Source organism: Enhydra lutris, unplaced genomic scaffold (assembly GCF_002288905.1).
Source record: "Enhydra lutris kenyoni isolate GAN:26980312 unplaced genomic scaffold, ASM228890v2 scaffoldscaffold94, whole genome shotgun sequence".
Lineage (NCBI taxonomy): Eukaryota > Metazoa > Chordata > Mammalia > Carnivora > Mustelidae > Enhydra > Enhydra lutris.
Genome location: NW_019154178.1, coordinates 146,289 through 167,474, shown reverse-complemented (window position 1 = coordinate 167,474; position 21,186 = coordinate 146,289). Strand labels below are relative to the sequence as shown.

The 21,186-nt window shown below is 52.9% G+C and overlaps 3 protein-coding genes across 9 annotated transcripts in view; 1 reads left to right on the top strand and 2 right to left on the bottom strand.

The window, feature by feature from the left end:
* Positions 1 to 6,467, bottom strand: part of LOC111138899 (chromatin target of PRMT1) — a 9,360-nt gene extending 2,893 nt beyond the window's left edge. The window contains exons 1-6 of one of the 4 annotated variants that reach the window (XM_022490874.1): positions 6,064 to 6,467; positions 5,623 to 5,704; positions 4,164 to 4,317; positions 3,452 to 3,535; positions 1,405 to 1,591; positions 479 to 616 (exon numbers count right to left, since the gene is read on the bottom strand). In XM_022490874.1, the coding sequence (XP_022346582.1) occupies positions 479 to 616; positions 1,405 to 1,591; positions 3,452 to 3,535; positions 4,164 to 4,317; positions 5,623 to 5,687 (628 nt within the window). In that variant the 5' untranslated portion in view covers positions 5,688 to 5,704; positions 6,064 to 6,467. The remainder of the gene's footprint in view (positions 1 to 478; positions 617 to 1,404; positions 1,592 to 3,451; positions 3,536 to 4,163; positions 4,318 to 5,622; positions 5,705 to 6,063) is intronic. The other 3 variants (XM_022490875.1, XM_022490876.1, XM_022490877.1) reach the window with 3 other exon arrangements.
* A 947-nt stretch (positions 6,468 to 7,414) lies between these two features.
* Positions 7,415 to 11,502, bottom strand: LOC111138920 (S100 calcium binding protein A1). 3 transcript variants are annotated; one of them, XM_022490917.1, is made up of 3 exons: positions 10,821 to 11,502; positions 8,728 to 8,880; positions 7,415 to 7,718 (listed from the first exon to the last, which is right to left on the bottom strand). In XM_022490917.1, the coding sequence occupies exons 2-3, from the start codon at positions 8,866 to 8,868 to the stop codon at positions 7,575 to 7,577; spliced, it is 285 nt and encodes a 94-aa protein (XP_022346625.1). In that variant the 5' UTR covers positions 8,869 to 8,880; positions 10,821 to 11,502; the 3' UTR covers positions 7,415 to 7,574. The 3 variants fall into 3 exon arrangements, with proteins under 3 accessions (XP_022346625.1, XP_022346626.1, XP_022346624.1); XM_022490918.1 differs by having other exon boundaries at positions 8,728 to 8,875; XM_022490916.1 differs by having other exon boundaries at positions 10,825 to 11,502.
* A 108-nt stretch (positions 11,503 to 11,610) lies between these two features.
* LOC111138959 (S100 calcium binding protein A13) lies at positions 11,611 to 18,550 on the top strand. 2 transcript variants are annotated; one of them, XM_022490997.1, is made up of 3 exons: positions 11,611 to 11,696; positions 12,357 to 12,516; positions 18,092 to 18,550. In XM_022490997.1, exons 2-3 carry the CDS (start codon positions 12,364 to 12,366, stop codon positions 18,233 to 18,235), a joined length of 297 nt encoding a protein of 98 aa, XP_022346705.1. In that variant the 5' UTR covers positions 11,611 to 11,696; positions 12,357 to 12,363; the 3' UTR covers positions 18,236 to 18,550. The 2 variants fall into 2 exon arrangements, with proteins under 2 accessions (XP_022346705.1, XP_022346703.1); XM_022490995.1 differs by lacking the exon at positions 11,611 to 11,696 and having other exon boundaries at positions 11,944 to 12,516.
* The last annotated feature ends 2,636 nt before the right edge of the window (positions 18,551 to 21,186 follow it).

The window sequence follows — 21,186 nt, the reverse complement described above, 5'->3', positions numbered from 1 at the left end:
TAGGGGCGCCTGGGTGGCTCAGTGGGTTAGAGCCTCTGCCTTCGGCTCAGGTCGTGATCCCAGGGTCCTGGGATCGAGCCCCGCGTCAGGCTCTCTGCTCCACGGGGAGCCTGCTTCCTCCCCTCTCTCTCTCTGCCTGCCTCTCTGCCTACTTGTGATCTCTCTCTGTCAAATAAAAAATAAATAAATAAATAAATAAATAAAAATTAATTAATTAATTAATTAATTAATTAATTAATTACAAGAACCTGGAAAAGAACCTGGCTCTGACGTGTACCTGACTGGCTCTTAGACAACCCATGACAGACTTTTTGCACTACCAGCATGTGGATTTAGAAAATAGGCCAGTTTCAAAAAACGAAACAAGACAAACAAACAAGCCTGCCTATGACTTGAAGCTATGCAGAAAAGGCGGCTCTGAGTTTTGAAGGGAGAGAAGTAAGGGGGAGCTATTCTCTGAAGTTGGTAGCTGACTAACCTCTACCACCGATTCCGCCACGACCCATAGCTCCACGCCCTAGGCCCCCTCTCCCAGGACCTCCACGACCTCGAACACCACCTCTTCTTAAGCCCATTCGGGGAGCTACGGCTCGTCCACCTCGGAGCAGGTTTTGACCTTGGAGAGGAGGCATACAATGTATATGCAGGTAAATCCAAGAGAGACAAAGCAGACTCTAACCAAAGGAAGGCGGCGAGGGTTAATGAGAGTTAATTCAGTTAATTTTTAGGTTGGGTGAGGTAAGCTGTACGCCGAGCGCGAGCAGATCAAACTGCTCTTTATTCTATCAATTCAACAAGTCTGACGACAAACCCATTTTTGAAAGAAGCTGGGAGTTAATTAGTAAGTACACACAATAAATATCTACTGAATAATCAGGTAAGTGCCTAGCATTATGATAGACTTAAAAATAAAGATGATTCCTGCTCTCAATACATTCTTACAAGGGACAAGAACAACACAGGGAACAGTTGAACAGTGTCCAAAATGTAACACGTAGCTATGGGTCAATCTGTCCTCTCTTTTCCAAATTTAACAGTGTGTTTCACTAGCACAGAGATGGTTAGTTAAGATACAGGCCAAGGGAGCCAGTATTTCTTAGATCTGACTTATTTCTAGAACTTGCATGTGCTTTGATTCAAGCAGCAGCAGGGTGTTTAGACGGAATGGAGATGACATGAATTACCTGTCGTTACGCAGGTCATAGCCTCTCACCATTGCACATTATCAGAAAGGGAATGGTATCGAGAAAAGACATGCAGCACTATTAAAAATATGTGATTTCAAAAGTTATTAATTATATTAATACAAATTCAGGCTTCAAGATGTTAAAACAAATGTGTCCATAGCAGCCCAAGAGAAAAGGGAGGGGTAGGCCCGGTAATTATCAGGTACACAGCACTGACCTCGGAGCGACATCCCGCCCCTAAGCAGGGTTCTGGTGGCACGTCCCCCACGTAGTCCTCCTCGGGGTAAGCCTCTCTGGATTATGGGTAGGCCTCGTCCTCCGATTGCTCCCCTGGCCAGGGTCCCTATGGGTCGGCCTAACCGTGCCTGGATGTTACTCTTACCCAGGCGCTGCTTTAAGCTCTTCTGGAAGAAAAGGTGTTGGGGGATTGAGATCAAAAAAGCATTCCAGTAGAATTCAGCAACCCAAAGTGCAGAGAAAAAGCAAGTAGGATGGCTGTGTGGAGGGAGATTAACCTGCCGTAGATGTCACAAGGACCCTAAATGAGAAACTAGCCTTTGCCTCAGGACATCATATAAGGGAAGAATTCTGATCCAGAGCCTTTACGAAAGCTCAATTATGGTCCCGTGACATTGGCACCAACACAAATTACCTCACTAGTTTGGCAGAAGCCATACACCACTCCTTGGAACTTAAGTTTTGGTAAGGACTCCACATTTCCAATCCTGGATTCTGCTGTTTTTGTACCACAGGTTGACAACGATACGACTTGATTCATACTTGCCCAAGGACTACCACTGTCTTCAAAGGCTTACTCAAACACCATAGGAAGTTCATCACACTCTGGGAAATATTTTAAATTTTAAGTTCATTTGAATTCTTTTCAGTTAAAAACAAGATTTTTCAGTCAAAGAGGCCAGTGTGTTCCATTTTTCCTCTGAGTATCTATCTCCAGACGGTCCACTTTTTACCTTAAGATGTAAACACAAGAAAGTCAAACCTCCTTTCCTTACATTTCTTAAATCACTATTAATTCCATGTCTTCCCTTGCAAACAGCTCCAGTAAGCCAATACTGTAAACTTTAATTCAAAATACTCGTATGTTCTCCAGAGAGAAAGCTACCTTGCATTAGAATTAAGACAGGTAACCTATACTCACAAAACTCAGAGCCCTATTTGAGAACAAGGACACACCACTAATGGAGATTTTCAATAATCTGTCCCTCAAAGAGACCACATCTCGGTGAATTAAATTCCTTCAAAGGAAAAGGTGACTGTGTAGCCTTGAACACAATCGAGGCCCCAGCAAACCCGTTTTCCTATAAAGCCATCAGTCAGGGCGAGTGAAAATAAATTCTGTGTATCCTCAGGCTTGACCCGTAAATGACTTACCAATGACTTTTTTTTTTCCCCAACCACAAGCTGTGAATTATTATTATTAGCTTTCTAGCATAAGCTAATAAACTGCTTCTAATCAGAAGGACAGACTCTGAACATTATGCACCCAAGCATAACCAACCTTAAGAGTCTGTCGCCATCACTCCCCTGACAGCACACGATCAGGAGGTCAGGACATCATTCTACAAATCCGTTCTGTTCGATGATCCTGAGTATGTATATTCTCCCAAAATCCGTGCCTCTGCAGATAATGCACGGTGCTTAGAATTCTCCCTTCCTATCCCTTTCTGGCCGTCAATCGTAGTCTCTAACAGAGTTGGTAAGCTTAAAGATGTCATTATACCACCTAGTTTTCATTCCAGAGCTGTACTGTATGCTAAGGTAGCCACAAGCCTCATGTGGCTATTTAAATTACAAGTTAATAAAATTTAAAACGCTCCTCAATCATACTTGCCACATTCTGAGTGCTCAACAGTCACACCTGGCTAGTAGCTACCGTATGTGGAGAGCAGATAAACAGTATTTCCTCCCCTGTGGAAAGTTCTATCAGATAGCTCTGCTCCAGAGGCTACTTTCTGCCCAGCCTATATTTAAAGCTTCTTCTAGAAAGATCCTTTGGAATGATGTGTCAGAGACTTATCTTTAGCAATTTATAATAGCTAGTCTCGGAAAACAGTGGGGCCCTTTTTACTGCTTTCCTGAATCAGGGACAAATACAGGAACTCCAAGGCTTAAGGTAGCTGAAGCAGAAGGCCTTGTTTATTTTTGGTCAGTGAGCCCAACAGTGCAGGGTGGGGTGGGAGGGTGTTATATTTAACTGCTGAATTTATGCACAGCCATGCAGTGCGACCAGTTCAAGTCCTTACAGTTGCATGGCATCGCCCTCCAGACGCCCAGCCACAGCTTGGACATATCCTTCCACAGCCATTGTCCGGACTTGCATATAAAGTCTATGAATAATAAAGAGCAGGTTTTATTTCAGATCTGAGTAAGGATTATCTCTTACTGGAAGTTTGAAAGAAAACCCACCAATTCTTACATTGATTATTCAATGCTCTCCCTCAATTTTTCTGACAAAACTCAGGTGCTGTGGAGATGAAGGTCACCCTACTATTTCTATATTTTAGCACTAGAAATCTTTTGCCTTAGGCTATTCAGACTTCCTGTGCTAGGGGAGAAAGAACAAAATTATTTCCCTCATTTGTAAGTCATTTAACATGGAATAAGTAAAGGATTTATCTGAAAGTCATCTAAAAGAGAAACCAAAGTTTCTCTGTGGTAAAATCCAGTGAATCTACTTTAAGGGCAAAGGATCAGGAAAAAAAAAAAAGAGATGAATACTCATTGATAACAGAACAGATCACACTTGATGGCAAACTACCTAAAAGAGAAAGACAACAAAAAGTTACTTATTGGTACCTGACAAACTGGGAAATCTCTGAACTTCTCTTTCCTCCAGAGAAGTTTCTGCTTTTGCCCTGAGCCACTTGCAATCATCCTTCACGTCCTGACAGCCTCAGTGGACTGCCTGACAGAGATCACCAGCTGCTTCTGGAGCATTAGGACCCGTCCTCTCACCTGCTTAAGTTTTAATGCTGCCTGGACAGAGGGTCTATTCTCCATCTGCTGGGCCAGTCTTCTGTTTCTGGCACTGGCTAGCTGCTGTTGTTGCTGCATCGAAGCCCGAATATTCACTGGCATCGGCTGTTTGTTCTTCAGCATATTAGTAAAGCTTCAAGGTCGAACAGAATGGATGTTTAAATAAAAGCTTTATTACAAAACATTTATTGGCATTTTCATGGCTTGCTAGACCAGGAGCTCCAGATCCCACGAACTTTAAGTAAAGTGGTACGCTTAGATCAAGGCTGAAGTGGGTTTAAGACTCCTCTGCTTCCACAAACTTGCAAGAATCAGAAACTGAGAAATGCAGCTAAGTGCAGCACATTCAATCAAAAGTGGCAACAAGGGCTCAGGTAACGGCTTCTGAGAGGTGGAAGGAACGAAAAACACGCAAGCAGCAGATATGATGACAACAAAAGACAAAATGTAGTTTCAAAGACAAACAAAGAAAGCCAAAACCTTGGGGGAACCTGAGGGTGCACTGTAAGGGCAAACAGAAAAGGACTAGAGCGCCTCACGGCCCATGCAACAGTCCACCCCCAGGAATTACAGGAGCGTATCTCATTTTCTTATGTATTCGTTCGCTTAGCGACATCAAATACGGAGAATCGGTACTTCACGCCCTGAGATAAGAAGCACATACGCTTCAGAAAAGGCAAAAACATCCATACATCTTTTGGTGGTCTAACGCCAACTAAATAAAACCCATGGTCAAAGGCACTCAAAGAGTGCTCAGAAACAGAAACCGCTTTTAAGCACCTTTTCTTACTTTCAAATGGTTACTTTTCCTAACGCCAAGCGATGACTTTGGAGAAAATCAGATTATTTTAGTCGCTTAACAGCTCGTGAAGACACTCCTGGTGTTTTTGTCAAGTAAGTTCAATGGCACGAAAAGGAACGACACTTCACTGGGAAAGAATTTAACACAGAAACAAACTAAAAGCAGAGCCGAAAGAAAGAGAAACGGAGCAAAGCAAGTGCCTCTTACAAGGCCCAAGAACGGCACCCAAGGGCCTTCGGACATACCCACGGCTTGCTGCCTGCCTCTTACAGGCCAGACACAGCTGCTGGCCTCGGACGGGGCAGCAAGCCCACCGCAGCCAAGGGACCATGCCCCGAGCTGCAGCACCCCCGTATCGATGTAAAAAACGTGAACAAGAGGGAGGGGTGAGGAGTCTCTCAAAACACATCCCACCAGGTAAGTACTTCAGACAGCTTAACACAGACATCTACTGACAAGGGGTTTTGGAACAACCGCCCGATTCGCTCTGTGTACCACGTAAGAGGCCCCTAGGAACAGAGGTCTGTAGCCTTCTGTTGGTATTTAGCTTAAAACTGGTGTCTGTGCACCGGACCCCAGGGCCAAGTTAAGGAATGTTTTCTTAGGAACGAGCTGAGCTGCTGTTGGCTGCCTCACCGCTCATTTAGAGACATCTTGGTGGTGCTCTTTAGCACGACTTTCGGCGCCGACTGAGCAGCCATCTTCAAATCCCGAGGATCTGCAGGGGACAATAGGCAGAAGCCGCAGTCAGAGCACGGACCCCCCGCCTCCGCAGGCGTCCACGACCCGGCCCAGCCGGCGGGGGCCGCCGGAGCTCCCACCCGGCCGGCGTCTCCCGGCGCACGCTCACAGGCCGCTCCGACGCCGCAGGCCCCACACGGCGGCCCCACACCGGGCCGGACGAAGCCCGACGCGGGCTTCCTCTCAGCGCCCGCCCCAGCGCCCGCGAGCCCCGTCCCCGCGGGGAGGCCCGACCAGCGCGGGATGCGAGCCGGCCCCGGGCGGAGGGAGGACACCCCCCACCCCCGCCCGCGCCGCCGGCTCCGCCCCCGAGCCCGCCGCGCCACCGAAACGCACCGAAGGAAACGGACGCCAGTGCGCCTCCCGGGGCTGCCACCACGGCTGCGGCGCGCGGGCCGGGGCCCGGCGGAACCTGACTTGACTTGGTGGGCGGTTGGTCAGAGGTGTAAGCGCTAGGCTGCTAGGTTAGCTCGCTGCTGCCAGCCGGCTGTCTGGTCGGCCAGTCCGCCTGCTCGCCCGGCCTGCCCTTTCCTGCCTTGCGTCGCTGCCACCACTGCCGCCGCCTCCGACTCCTCCCGCTCGCTGCCCAAAACAAAATGGCCGCCACGCCCAGAGCCTAGTGGGACCGGCTAAAATGGCGTCGACGCAATTACGTCAGACGTCAGATCCGCGCACAGCGCGGTAGGGGCAGAAGAGGAGTCCTACGCCTGCCCGGAGGGTTGGGGCGGAGCCTGGGGAGAAGGCGGGGCCTTAGCAGAGGTGGGGGCGGAGGGGCGTGGCCAGTGCGCGAGCTTGGCGCTGGAGCAGGTGCTCCGGGCGGGCAGCGAGGTTGTAACCAGGGCAGCTGAGAACCGTTTTGATCTTGGGGCGGAAAGAGGTTTGTTTTTCCTCGCGGCGCCCCGCCGCGGCTGAGGGAGACCATCTGCGGCTCGGTACGTGGGATTTGCTTCGATGCCTCTTCCCGAGCCCCTGGGCCCGGGTTCTGGACGCGGGCGCTCTCCCAGCTGTGCAGAGCCGTAGACGCCCATAGGCGCCCCAGGCAAGGCCAGGGCGCCGGACCCTACGCCAGTCACTAGTATCAATGCCTTTGCGTGTTTTTCTCTTCCTGAATGTTGTTAAATCCGTGTGGGGGGGCGGTGTCTTTGTGTCTCTGCTCTCCCTTCCATGCACTCCCCATCTGCCGGCCATGTGCGTTTTGACGCAGACCTACACAGGATGTTTCTTATGCCTGGGTACACAGTAAACACACCCCGATGTTTGAGGGATGAGTGAGTGAACACATCTTGAGCCTTTCTGCATATACGTACATCACGATCCTTTCGTTTTCTTCCTAGCTTTTCCCTGTGTGTTTAATGGTCTGGCATTCTTACTGGACTTTACCCATGTGAGAGTAAGAGTCGTGTTTGTTCTGTGCCCTGTTACACCCCCAGTTCCTACACAATGTCTCTAGCACATGGTAAGTCCTCAATAAGTATTCTTGGCAGACCGAAGGGAAATTCTTCTATCTTTGCAGCTGGAACATTGAACACCTCACCTACCTTCCTGGGCCTTGAGGATTCAACTAGGAAGATGTAATGTCCCCTTGACCTCTCTCCGAATAAGATCACTTCCCAAATAAAGTGAATTTGGATTGAGGAACCTTGACTTTCTCACTCACTCCCAGACCCCAAAGGAGACACACAGCAGCTGGCTAGAGAAGAGCCTTTAATGAAAGTTGAGCCGCAGGCTTGGCCCTCTACTCTTGCACCCTTGATGGAGGGTGTACAAGGGTAGGAGTACAGGGAGGGAAAAGTGGGGTGCGGGTGAATCAGGGAAGGGGAAGGGCGCTGCCCACTGGGGCTGTCTGCTCAGCTGTTCTCCCAGAAAAAGTTGTTACAGGCCACCGTGAGGGCAGCCACCAGCACCACGTACTCCTGGAAGTCCACCTCCCCGTCTCCATTCTCGTCTAGCTCTTTCATCACCTTGTCCACGGCATCTGCATCTTTCTGGGCCTGGGAGGGAGGAAATGAAAAGGGAGATGCATAGTACTGAATCGGGCGGTGGGGGGGCGGTGGCTGATTGGGAAGAAGGAGGCAGAGAAGAGCAAGAGGCAGAACTACATGTAATTATGGGACTGTTGTGAGTCCTTCCTTAAAACTAACATTCCCAGCCTCCTGTTACCTATAGAATAAACCCCTTAACAAAGCAGAGCACTACCAGCATTTGTTACCATATTTTGCGGGCTTAGAGAAGCTTTACAGGGGTTGTCTTATAAAATTGTTAATTCTAACACAAATAGTATGAGGTAGGGTTCATTATTCCCAAATTAACAGCTGGTGGTTGAATAATGCACCCAAGTCATACAGCTGGAAGGTGGGAGGGTCAGAACTGGAGCCCAGGCCGGATAGAACCTTCAGGCTGGTGCGCTTTCTCCTGGCTTCTTCACCACAGGCCCCTGTCAGCATTTGCGACCTGCTTTGCTGCATCCTTCGCTCTGGTCAAAACTACTGAGCGTGCTCCTGTCCTTTCTGCCAGGCATTTGTTCATGCAGACACCTCCTAAAATGTCTACATTTATCCTAATAATATTCCCATGGAAACCCATGGCTCAAGTGCCTGCTCCTTGGAGAAGCCCCCTTCAGCCGGGTTAGTATTGTCCCAAAGTTCTTTCTGGCAACTGTTACAGCTCTGAGTAGTTCCTAAGTGGCTGGCCCCAGGCTTCACGCGGAGCTTCCGGTCAGCAGGCTGGGGCCTCTTTCATGGGTCAGTCTTCCCCTTCTAGACCGTGAGGCCTCTTTAATGATGCATCTGCATGGGTCCTAGCACTTCATATGTGATTAACAAATTAGGGTATTTTGTCTTGAACCAGGAGAAGTCTGGGAGAAGAGGAAGACTGGACGGAGCTGGGCTGGGGTGGGCGGGTGGTTGGGAGGGCCCCGGGTGTTCCTCCAGCCCTTGCCCGTCCACCCTGCCCCCCATGTCCGTCCCACCCATCCCACCCTGCCCCCCACACCGCGCTCACATCCAGGAAGCCCGAGAGCTCGGTCTGCAGCAGCTCTTTCAGCTCCTTCTTGCTCAGCTTGTACTTGTCTCCCTCCTTGCCCGAGTGCGCGTGGAACACATTGATGAGGGTCTCCATCGCTGTCTCCAGCTCAGAGCCCATCTCGCAGCTCACCTACCCCGCCCCCAGCAGGGAAGCAAGTTGGGGACCCAGCTCAGGGCATCTGGGGTTGGGGTGAGCAGAGCCCTCAGACCTGGCCCTGGTCCCTACCCTGAAATCGCCTTGAGATCAGAGCCACACTGCAGTTATCTCTCCCTGGGACCTTACGATGTGGGAACCCAAGGAGGCCTAAATCCGGGCTTGTTCTCTGTGTGCCTCATTCCACATCCCAGCAGAGGGAGTCAGGGACTGGGGCCCTGGAGGTAGAGCAGCTGGAGCAGGCTGGCTTGAGGGGCCGGCAGTGGACTCTGCAGTGGCTCCCGGCTGCTTGGGTGGACACTAAGGAGGGTGGGGCAGACAGGTGGGGACGGTCACAGGACACTGCCGTGCTCTATTTTTACCCTGCCTTGCCCTTTTAGCACAGCTGAGTTCTGTGGCTGGGGGCGGTGGGCTGTGTTCTCCTCTACGGCCTTGATTCTGTGGTCTCCCTCCAGCAAGGAGTCCGATGGAGAGAGTGGCAGCCAGAGGGGCTGGCCGCAGACTTCATGGGGAGGGGGAGAGGCCTGCCTCTGGGCTTCCTGTCAGCAGACTGGGCCTCCTTGGGTCCTCCACTCTGCTCTCTCTGAACAGGTCACTTCAGCTTCCCTGGGGGGTACCTCTTACTTCTCTGCGGTGTCAGGCCTTCCATCCGGTGATGGTAAGAAGGGAGAGAGGAATGACCAAGCCCTTCCTCAGAGCCAGGGCTCCCAGCGAGGGGGAGAGGAGACCTCTGGGGCCTTGTCCCTCCCATGGCCCACTCCCCTGTCTAGGCCCAGCCTGGATGATGTGAGGACAATGGCAATGGGAGAACCCGTCTGATATATGCTGGGGGAGAGAAAAGGCTGAGTATGTCCTCTGAAGGGGCTGGAGAGAAGAAGAGGAAAGGGGGGGGGGGTACTGAGGCGAGGGGACTGCCAAGCCAGAGGGCCTCTTTCTTTTGGCCTCGGGATGGTCATCCCCTCCGCAGCCTCAGGGGACAGCTCGGGTGTCTCAGAGCAGGTGTCCTTGTCCTTCCCCAGGCCTGGGGGGCTGAACAATGGGCCCTGATCGGATGACATTCCCCCTTTACAATGGGAACCTTGTGAGTGTCACCTGAACTCTGGACAAGAGAAGGAGTTGTCACAGAGACATGGGGAGATGGAACCCAAGCCGGGACTGATGGAGGGGATAAGGGTGTTTGTGGGGGAGGGCTGTTGGTGGCTCAGTTACTGGCCCCATCCAGGAGTTGCCTGGAGCCGTTGAGCAGCCTGGGATTTTCTGTAGGGGCTTGGAGAGGACTCTGGCAGGGAGGGGCGGACAGGAAAAGAAAGGGAAAGACTTGAAGGAGAGAGGAGTCTGGAAGTCTGGGCCAAGAAAGGAGGAGGAGAAAGGGAAGATCATGTGAAAGGAGAGTTGGGAGTGGGTATAGTACCCTAATGCCCCCTTCTCTTCATCTCACATGGTCCATGCTCTGCCACCCCCAGACTTCCTGGGTACCTGAGCCCTTGGCAAGGCCGGACGGTGGGGGTGGGGACAGAAGCAATAGTTCCCTTTGCTTTCTTATTCTTACCCAACTGGCAGCAAGGTGGGAGCTGGCTCCCTTCCCCAGCACCTGGGAGATTGAGGGAGCCGTGGGAGGCCATTCTGTGGTAGGAGGCCCTCATGTCCTGGGAGCTTGGTGGCTGGGCTCCCCACTGGCTTCTTCATTCTTGGAGGAATACCATGGACCTCCCTCCGAGAGGTCCGACCTTTGTTGGCTTCTCTGCACTACTGTCCTCACCTTGTCTCCCCCAAATCCTCAGCTGCTGTCACTTGAACTCCTCCCAGCCCCTCAGGCCAGCACAGTGCGATTGTCCCCAGGCTTTCAGAGCCCCGCTGAAGTCCCCTTTCCCCCAAGCTGGCCTCAGCAGAGACCTAGCCCAGATGACGCAGGATACTCACTGTCAGCCTGGACCTGAGGTGGGAGCAGGTTCTGGACGGACAGACGAGTCTGCAAATGTAGCTAAGGGAGCTGTGTGGGGAGACCTGTCTGCGGTCCTGCCCCCGCTACCCGCCCCCCACCGGCTCCACCCCTTCGTAGACAGACACCCAGTGCGGCAAGGGGCCAGGAGTGGACAGAGGCGCCCTCTGTCTCCAAGGCTAGAACAGGCTAGCCTGTGTCCTCTTGTCCAGCCTCAGTTGCCTCGCCTTGCGGGCTGGGCCCCAGCAGGCAGGGCCCAGGAGGAAGGAGGGGGTGAGAAAGGTCCTGGGAGGGACCTGGGAGGGCACGGAGCGGCCTCCCCCCACCCCCACCGAAGCGCTGGCAGGATCGGGAGGGTCCCGCCGAGGGGTTTCAGTGAGGGGACCGCTCAGGGAACCCTTAGATCTTGGGAGTCTCACTGAGGGGTTTTAGTCTGGCCCCCCGCTGAGAGACTTCAGTCCAGGGGCTCTTCCTTCTCAGCGGGGTTCCCCTCGGTGTGTGGGAGCCCCTTGGGGGTCTTGGGCCGCAGGGCCCTTGTCAGGATCTCATTCCGAGGGGCGTCTGTGGTGCTTCTCAGGCTGAACGCCCCTCCCTCTCGGGCCTCTAGGACGCAGGGCGGCCCGGCGGCCCGCGCCTTCCCGCCTCCCCTCCGCAGAGGGGCGCGCGGGGGCCGGCGCGGGGGACCGGGCACCCCGCCCTGATGCCGCGGGGTGGGGGGAGGCGGCCGGGAGGCGGGTCTGCGCGGTCTCCTCCCTCCGCATCCAGGCGCAGGCCCGTCGCCTCCGCGCTGGGTGGGGGCTGTGCTCGAGCGGCCCCGCGGCCCCTGCGCCCGCCGCCCGCCGCCCCTGCCGCGGTGAGTCCGGTGCCCCCACCCTGGGGCCCGGCGCCTTCCCGCCCCGGGGCTCTCGGGGGCGTCTGCGCGAGCCGGCTCGTCCGCGGGCTCGGGAGGCGGCGTCCCCGTGGAGGGCAGCGGCGGCCGGGGGCCCGAGGAGCCGGCTGGGCGCTGTGCCCGCTGCCCCCGCGGGGCGGGGTCTCCGCGGCCCGACCGTGACCGCAGCCGGCCGCCGGCCTGACCCCGCGCTGCTCCGCAGGGAACAGCGGCCCCGGAGCGCGTGGGCCGCGCACAAATAGGCGGTGGAGCCCGGCCGCCTCGTGACCCCGTGGGGGCCGGGTGAGCCCCCAGGAAAGGGCCCTGCGGACTGGAGGCCGCAGAGGGGCCGCTCCAAAGTGCCTCCTCTCAGAGAGGTCTCCGGCTCATAGGACCGCCACCATCAAGGGGTTCCTGAGACGCCGGCGCTTGGAGGGGACCACCAGGCTCTGACCTAGAGAGGATGGGCTTTCTGGAAGCAGACACCCCTGCCCCCACCCACGCTGGCCCCCTGACTCAGGCTCCATCCCTGTCCCCTGTCTCCTTCCCCACAATGCTGCTTCCAGGCAGGGGCGGGAGGAGGCAATGCCAAGGCAGGGGCGGTCCCGTCTGTTCTGACTCTCCCTTTCCTCCCCTGCCCTACAGAGTCCTGATGGCGGCAGAGCCGCTGACGGAGCTGGAGGCGGCCATTGAGACGGTGGTCACCACCTTCTTCACCTTCGCGGGGCAGGAGGGCCGGAAGGGCAGTCTCAGCATCAATGAGTTTAGGGAACTGGCCACTCAGCAGTTGCCTCACTTGCTCAAGGTAGGTAGGGGTCTCTGGGCCTCAGAGTTTGGAAGACAGTGGCTGTGGGACACGGTGGCTGGGAGGTGATGTTTCTGGGCACATAATGTGACTCCAGGTGTGTGGCGGAGAAGGGTGTGGGTGGCTGTATGTGTAGCTTGGGGACACTGCGCTGGTGAGTGTGCAAGTGCCTTATTGGGCTTTGTGCTCCTCTCAGTGCTGCTGGAAGCCCGTGTGTGCTCTGTGCCTCTCTGGTCTCATCTCCCCAGAACCGGAGGGGAGCCAGAGTTGGGTTCCAGGAGGGCTGTAGACCATCAGTGCTAGAAGGAGGCCAAGAGAAAACACAGTCCAAATTCCTCACTTCACGTGTATAGAAACTGAGGCCCAGCTGTAGGAAGGGGTTTGTCACAGATGGAAACATAGCCCAGTTCATGGAGTGATAGAACCTCAGTGAGGGTGGGGGGGGCTGTAAGAAGGAATCTTTGACTACTTCTCACCCCTCTGGGACTCCCCTCAGTAATGTGACTGATAAGGTCACCCCTTTTCTCCTACCCGCTGGGCTGAGTAGGGCTGAGTAGGAGCATGGAGTTCATCTCTGAGTTGCCTAATTACAGCAGGCTGTCAACAGTCTCTTTTATACCCTTTCTGAGAATTTGCAGGCATGTGAAAGTGTGTGGATATGGATTTTTAAAAAAGATTTTATTTATTTATTTGACACAGAGAGAGAAAGAGCACAAGCAGGGGGAGCAGCAGACAGAGGGGAGGGAGAAGCAGGCTGTCTGCCGAGCAGGGAGCCAGGACCCTGGGGTCATGACCCTAGCTGCAGACGCTTAATAGACTGAGCCCCCCCAGGTGTCCCTGGATATGGGTTTCTTAAAAAAACCACAAACATGTCTTGGAAACTTAGTCTGTCATCTGCAAAATCTGCTACATCCCTAGACTTACCAGACTTTTCCCTTCCTTTTCTCTCCGGAGACTTGAGACTCTAGGGTCAACAGTCCCTGTAGCTTTGCCACATAGTGACTGGTTTTATCTTCAAATCCGAGTTCCTCCGGGCCTGGAAATGCAGGAAGTGACCTCTTGGCTTTTTGTCACTTCTTCCAGATCTTTGTTTCTTCTTCTTCCTGCGATGCACAGCTCCTTGGAACCTGCCCCCTTCTTGCCTCCCTTGTGGGTTCAGCTCCTGCTTTACTGTTTCTCATCATGGCTTTTGTTGGGGTCCTCAGTCGGCACACAGAATTCATTGCACACCGGGGCCTTTCAACTTTCTCAACCCCCAGCTTCCAAGGATTCTGTCCCGGTTCTGAGCACCCACTCCTCTGTTCTTGCTACAGATCCTGTCATTACCAAAATAATGTACCACCTCCAGAATCTGTTTCAAGCCTCCTTCTCCCTGAGTACCACCTCCTGCCATTCCAGTTCTGTTCCTTGGCTCTGTGGGGACTGTCAGGCTCCTGACCCTGTCAGGTCGCCTTTCCCCTGTCATCCCCTCATGCCCTCTGTTTTCTTCCCACTCAGCTGCGTTCTACGGTCAGTCCCTCGGCTCCCTCGATCCTTTCTCCCTGTGCCGGTTGACAGAATCCCAACCCAGGTTAAGTCCAATTTTTCACCTCCATTAACTTGAGGGTTAGAGCTACCATTCTTTCTCAGATCCAAAATAAGGCAAAAATATCCATTCTCAAAGAAAAAACAACCTCATCAATTTCTCTGTGGACCGTTCTGCCCCTGCACTTGCGTAGCGGAGTCTTGCTGCAGGAAAAGGTGCTGCCATGTTGACTTGTCCCACTTTATTATTTTAGTTATTATTATTTATTTTATTGAGTATAGTTGATACACAGTGTTGACTTGTCTCTCTTTAATTCTGTAACAGACTGCAAGGGGGCCCTTGGCACAGCCGTCACCATTCGCCAGCTCTTTCAGATGATAATTTCACAACTTTTCCTCTCAAACTCTAATCCCTCCGTCCACATTGTCCCTCTCTCTGAGAAATTTTCTCAGAGAAAATAAGAGCAATCAGGAAACTCCTATGTACTGTCTCCCCGAGCCTATGAAGAGCAGTGTTGAGCCTGCCTGCTTGTCCCCCGAGGCATCAGTCTCCCCCCCAGGCAGGCAGTCCCTCCTCTGCTGTCCGACTCCCTCCTTTCTCATCCACTAAAACCTGGACTCTTAGAGTTCCTCCTCCTCTGTTTTGCATCATCAGTTTTCCTTCTCCACTGGATTGTTGTGATCCGTTTCCCAATACACTGTCCTATCCCCCATCTTAAAAAAAAGAGAAAAACCCAGCCCTCTCTCTTGGGTCTGTAACTCCCTCCAGCTGTCTTATATCTCTGCTCCCCTTTATAGCAAAACTCAAATGCAGCAAAGTTACACTGATTTGCCCTCCTGGTCCAAAATGCTCACTCCTGAGGCGCTGGCTAGTCCTCTTCCTCGCTGAACTCCGATTTCTGCTCAAATGACAAATCCTCAGCTTTGCCTTCCTTCTCCTTAGAATGCAAAGATCACCGCCCTTGTCCTCTATTCCTTTACCCCCTTTATTTTCTTTTGCAACACACCCATCACAACTTAACTCCTGTACACACTTGCATGTTACCAAGAATGAAGGAAAGGACTCGCTCACTATTTTATCTCCAGCGTTTAGAGCAGATACACAGTGAATGAAATTGAAAAAAAAAAGCGTGTGAATTTGAAAAATATAAAAGGTTTACAAAAAGAATAAGAATTGTTGAGTAAGTAAACAAATAAATGCATCTTACCTACTGTTTTACAAATACCTTTTTAAAAATGGAACCATGGGCCACCTGGGTGGCTCAGTCAGAAGAGCGTGTGACTCTTGAACTCAGGGTTGTGAGTTTGAGCCCCATGTTGGATGTAGACATTACTAAAAAAAAAAAAGCAAAATAAAATAAATCTTTTTTTTTTTAAGATTTTATTTATTTATTTGACAGACAGAGATCACAAGTAGGCAGAGAGGCAGGCAGAGAGAGAGAGGGGGAAGCAGGGAGATGCGAGGTGGGGCTTGATGAGAAGGTGCGGGGCTCGATCCCAGGACCCTGAGATCATGACCTGAGCCGAGGGCAGAGGCTTAACCCACTGAGCCTCCCAGACGCCCCAAAATAAAATAAGTCTCAAAAAAATCCTGTAGGCATTTAATAGGATCATATAAAATTATATTTCAGGGAAAACTGACATCTTGACACTACTGAGTCTTTCAAAAAAAGGGGTACATTTTTCTAATCATGTTTTCTCTTATATTCTTCAGTTCATTTTTCTTCACAAAAGCTTAATAGATTTCTTTTTTTTCTTTTCTTTTCTTTTTAAAGATTTTATTTACTAATTTGACAGAGAGAGACAGAGAGCGAGAGAGAGAACACAAACAGGGGGAGTGGGAGAGGGAGAAGCAGGCCTCATGCTGTGCAGGGAGCCCGATGTGGGGCTTGATCCCAGGACCCTGAGATCATGACCTGAGCCGAAGGTGGACGCTTCACCTACTGAGCCACCCAAGCGCCCCCATTTGTTACTATTTTATTTTATTGAATTTTTTCTTTTTCTTTTTTTAAGATTTTGCTTATTTATTTGACAGAGACAGAGAGACACAGCGAGAGAGGGAACACAAGCAGGGGTGTAGGAGAGGGAGAAGCAGGCTCCCTGCTGAGCAGGGAGCCCGATGTGGGTCTCCATCCCAGGACCCGACATGGGATCCCGGGATCGTGACCTGAGCCGAAGGCAGACGCTTAATGACTGAGCCACCCAGGCGCCCCTGTTTTATTTTTAAATTTTTAAGTTTTTAATTTTTTTGGCACCCCTGTTTTAAACGGGATCTTTCTTATACTTTCTGACTGGTTAATATTCATACCCCTAAAAAGCATTGGGTTTGTGTGTTAATATTGTAATCAGACACTTCATCATTTCTAATAGTTTTTTGGGGGAAGAAATACAGAGGAGTGGATAAGAACATAAACTTTGAGTCAGAAAATCTAGGTACAAATGCAGATTCTAGCTTGTTATCCCTGGTCATTTACTCTTTCTGAGCCTTAATTTCTTATCTGTGAAATAGACACGTAATAACATCTCCCTTGTTGGATTGGCTTTGCATTTAGTAAGTATTTATTGAGCACCTACTGTGCCCTGTGCTGACACTGTGCTAGGCTTTGGGTTACAGTGATGAACTGGCATCTGCTATGCGCCAGACATTCTCCCTGGCCCTGGGCTTGCAGTGGCGACCAAAGTGGACAAGGTCCCCGTCATTCCAGCACAGTATGGAGTTAAATGGAGTAAGGCATGTCCTGTGTGTAGAATAGGCCTTGGAACAGCCAGCACTGTTCAGTGCTCACAGTTGCTGAGATGGTAGTCATTATGCTCTTGGTTTTTCCTAGCTCTGCAATTACATAATTGCTGATATAGTAAGAGGTAGGTTTGGCTCTTCTCTCCTCATACTTATGCCTTTTATTTCTTTCTCTTGATTAATTGTATGTTTCCCTCCTCCCAATATAATGTTAAACTGGGCATCTTTGCCTTCCACGGACAATTCTTAGAGTGTTTTGCAGTTAAGCATGATTGGGGGGGGGGTGCCTGGGGGGCTCAGTCGGTGAAGCCCCTGCTTTCGGCTCAGGTCATGATCCTGGGGTCGCCCCACATCGGGCTCTCTGCTCAGCGGGGAGCCTCCTTCCCCCACCCTCTCTGCCTGCCTCTCTGCCTACTCATGATCTCTCTCTCTCTGCCAAATAAATAAATAAAATCTTTAAAGAAAAAAAGCGTGATTGTGGCTTTTACAAAGGTCTTGCTTAGCTTTTCTCTGAATTAGCTTTAGTTTTGGGCCCTCTGTGGATCTGGCGGTCTTCTCTGCCTTCGAGCAAATGCTGATCAAAATACTGAGCTTTGGGCTCTGCCTGCGGCACCTTCTCCAGTGTGACGCCGATCTGTTGTTCCACAGACTGTGTCTTGGTTGTGATTGTTTATCTAGTAACAGATCCTTTGATCCTGGGTCCAGTATACAGTATCCTTTGATTTCACAGGCCTGTCCTGACAGACTTTGTCAAGGACAAAACCAGATACTCCACGTCTTTGCCATTCCTCTGATCAAACAGGCTAATGACCAAACCAGAAAAAGAAATGAGATTATGTTGGGCTTATGCAGATGAGCAGCTTAGGGCTGTGAACTTCTCTAGCTTTCTGGGAAGGAGGAAGTTCTGAGAAGGCTCTGAGGATGGCCAGAGTGGGTCCCTGCCCCAGGGCTCGCCGGGCGCCATTGAGCAAATGGCAGGTGCGATGGTGTGCTGGGTCCGCCTCACCTGTGAGCATCTCTTCCCAGCTCTGCGTTCTGGGACGCCTCGTGTGTGCCTCACAATCAGCCGTGGTGGGACTATTTACACGGTGGCCAACACTACAAGCCAGGTCCCCTACCTCTTTTGGCGGCCGCCACCCTTGGAGCCCGACAGGTGTGGAGAGGCTGTGAAGACCGGACACCATGGCCCTGCTGTCCCCGGGCCACAGTGGGGCAGCTCCTGTGTGATGAGAACAGAGGATGGCAGCTCTTTCCTCTCTCCCTGTCTCAAGAACCCTCACTTCTAACCCCAGCCTTTCCTTTGTGTCTCCTCAGGACGTGGGCTCCTTAGATGAGAAGATGAAGAGCTTGGATGTGAATCAGGACTCTGAGCTCAAGTTCCATGAGTACTGGAGACTGATAGGGGAGCTGGCCAGGGAGATCCGGAGGGAGAGGGCCCTGGAGACGCACAAGAAGTGAAGCTCCTGAGCAGGATAGTGCTTGGCAGGGCCGGCAGGGCAGAACCCCCTCACACCGAAAAGCCTCTTCCTTGAAACACCCTCTCCTCTTTCTGCTCTTGGAAGTAGACAGTGGGAAAGTTCTGCCTTGACCCAAGAGTGGGTCCAAAAGTTATGACCTTTTGGGGCGCCTGGGTGGCTCAGTTGGTGAAGCAGCTGCCTTCGGCTCAGGTCATGATCTCAGGGTCCTGGGATCGAGCCCCCCATCGGGCTCCCTGCTCAGCAGGGAGTCTGCTTCTCTTTCCCTCCACTGCTCCCCCTGCTTGTGCTCTCTCTCAAATAAATAAATGAAATCTTAAAGAAAGGTTATGAGCTCTTTAAGGACCAAGAATGTTAGTTGTCTCTGAATTCTGCAGCGGCTCACACCAGGTCTTGCATGGCGTAGGTGCTCAGTAAGGAAATGGTGGATGAATGAGCATATGGAAGGAAGGGGACAGTCTCTGGGGTGGGTGTGGTGAGTCCTGTCCTTCTGGGTACCTCCTGGGGCATGGTCTCAGTCCCACTGTTCTTATTCCTGGGCTTTGATCCTTGGGTGTTAATGAGAGCCTGGAGCTGTGCTGGGCTTGCTGTCCTCCAGGCACTAAACTGAACACTTCCCTGTGTTACTTAGTTAATTCTCACAGCCCTTGGAGGTACTACTTTTTTTTTTTTTTTTTTTCACATTTTTATTTCAATTCTAGTTAGTTAACATACAGTGTGGTCATGATCTCAGGAGCAGACCTCAGTGGTCCCTCACTTCCACACACCACCCAGGGCTCACCACCACAGGTGCCATCCTCAGGCTTGTCCCTGTCTAGGCCCCACTTCGCTCCAGGGAGGCGCTATTTGTAAGTCCTGTGTTAGAGATGAGGAGACACATTTCAGAGAGGCTGAGCGCACAAAGACAAGAATAGATGGAACTGGGTTGATGTTCCATAACCTCTGTGATGAATGGATCCTCTCTGGGTAGGAAACTAGGCCCTCCCTCCTCCCTCCCTGCATAGCAGGGGAGAGGCGTAAGAACGGACACAAGGTTCTGGTATGAAGACTGGCATGGGCAATGGTGCCCCTCTCCCCATCCGCCTTGGCTTGAGGGGCGTATGGTTTGTGTTGCCCGTCAGCGGAGCGAGCCGAAGCAGGGCAGCCCGGTGGGTAAAGCCTTCCAGCGGCTGTCACTGCCGGCGTCTCGTGTCCACGACTCCAGAGGAACATTCAGGCTGAGACAACCTCTCTTCCACACACCAAACACATCAGAAAGGGTCCTAGATTGAGACCTTCCATCTAAGTGCCCTCAGACTGAGGGGCCCTGGAAGGACCCCAGGCTGGGACTCTTTGAGGGTTCATTTGGCTGAAGATATTCCTGAGGGGATCTCACAGGGGGCTTCCCCACAGCGAGAGACCTCAGGAGGGTCCCACAGACTGAGGCTTCTCCCAGGGATCCAAGTTTGAGGCATTCTCGGGAGAAACCCTCAATTTGACCTCTCAGAGGGTCCCAGATTGAGACCATCAGAAAAACACAGGATGATAGGACACTCTTGGCGGCGGGGGGGGGGGGGGGGTTCTCAAGGGGAGACTTCTAGAGGGAGAGGGGGGGTCTAGAGGGGGAGGGGGGCTGGGAGGGGCTTGGGAGACAGGCTCCTGCCTTCAGAGTTCAGGCTTTGGGATCCGCCCCATCCCTGCCTGGACCCACACTGACTCACCTGCCCTTCTCTCTTCCCCCTCCCCATCAGGTGACGAGGTGGGGGGGAGGGGGGAGGAGGAGGGGTCATTCCAGGCTTCCTGGGTGTCATCCTGGGCTTCCTGGGTGTCATCCTGGGCACCGGATTGGGGGGCAGTTTGGGAAGGCCTGGGGTTCTGAGGGAGGGAGCAGTAGGCAGCCCGACCTGTCTGGAGAGGTTGCTAACTGCCAGGTGGCCCACCTGGGTCTCATACAGGTGGGCTGGCTGAGGGGAGCTGAATCGGGGTCAGGACGACACTCCACCCGGGCTCCTCTCCCAGGCCGCCCTTCTGTGGCTCCTTCCCCACCTCTCAGCTGTGGGGCTGCAGGTATGAGCGACAACCACCCAAACTGGCCCTGGTGTGAAGAGTAAGAGGGCACGTGTGTGGCATGGCGAAGTACAGAGTGGTCCCTGGGGACTCTCAACTCCATGTCCCTCATTCCCTCTGGACCACCAGCCCTGCCTCCATCAGCCTCTGAGTCTCCTTCTTTCCTGGTCATTGACCCAAAGCCCCTCCACTTCCCTGCCCTACAATTCCTCAGGACTTTCCTCCCGGGCTTGAGCTCGCAGTGTTGCCAAGCCCCCACTCTTCCCTTCCCTTTCTCTGGCCTTTACTCTGCCCGCGGGTCTGGGGCCAGGGACCTTCCAGGCCCCCCAGGGTTCCCTTGGCTGCAGGGTGGGCCGGGCTCTGGCCAGTGTGGGGTGGGGCCACACCGGCTCCCCGCCCAGCCCGCGGGGACTGCGGGAACAGCGGGGGCGGCGCGGGGAGGAGGCCCCGCCCCCGCGTCCCGCCCTGCCCCCAGGTATAAGAGCTGAGCTCATGTGCACGGACTCCTAGCGTCTGTCCCAACGGCTCCCAGCAGGTAAGGATGCCAGGTCTTTTCGCGTAGACGGGCTGCCCTAACCCTGTCCAAAGGGCAATGCTGGGCTCTCCTACCCTAGCCTGCCAGGACAAGGGCTGGGAGTCAGGTCCTACAGGCCGGCTGTGTGTGTGTGTGTGTGTGTGTGTGTCTGCAAAGCAGAGGTGAGGGGTGGGAAGAAGTGGGAGGATTGGTGGAGGGGGAGGCCCAGAGGATTCCCTCTAAATGGGTGGGCCTGGGGACTGTGACCTTAGCTCCCGCCTGGATCCTGCGCAGGGACTGGGCCTTGCGTGGGGTTGGCTCTGATCTCCTGAGTGAGGCTCGAGGGGATAGTTGAGGAAGAAATACTGAGCCCC

Excerpts from the sequence above, each read along its gene's own strand:
- LOC111138920 (XM_022490917.1), bottom strand. The coding sequence starts at position 8,868 with ATGGGCTCTGAGCTGGAGACAGCGATGGAGACCCTCATCAATGTGTTC. Across the intron at positions 7,719-8,727 it reads AGCTCTCGGGCTTCCTGGAT|GCCCAGAAAGATGCAGATGC; the intron begins GTGAGCGCGGTG and ends CCTCCCTCCCAG.
- LOC111138959 (XM_022490995.1), top strand. The coding sequence starts at position 12,175 with ATGGGCTTTCTGGAAGCAGACACCCCTGCCCCCACCCACGCTGGCCCC. Across the intron at positions 12,517-18,091 it reads AGTTGCCTCACTTGCTCAAG|GACGTGGGCTCCTTAGATGA; the intron begins GTAGGTAGGGGT and ends GTGTCTCCTCAG.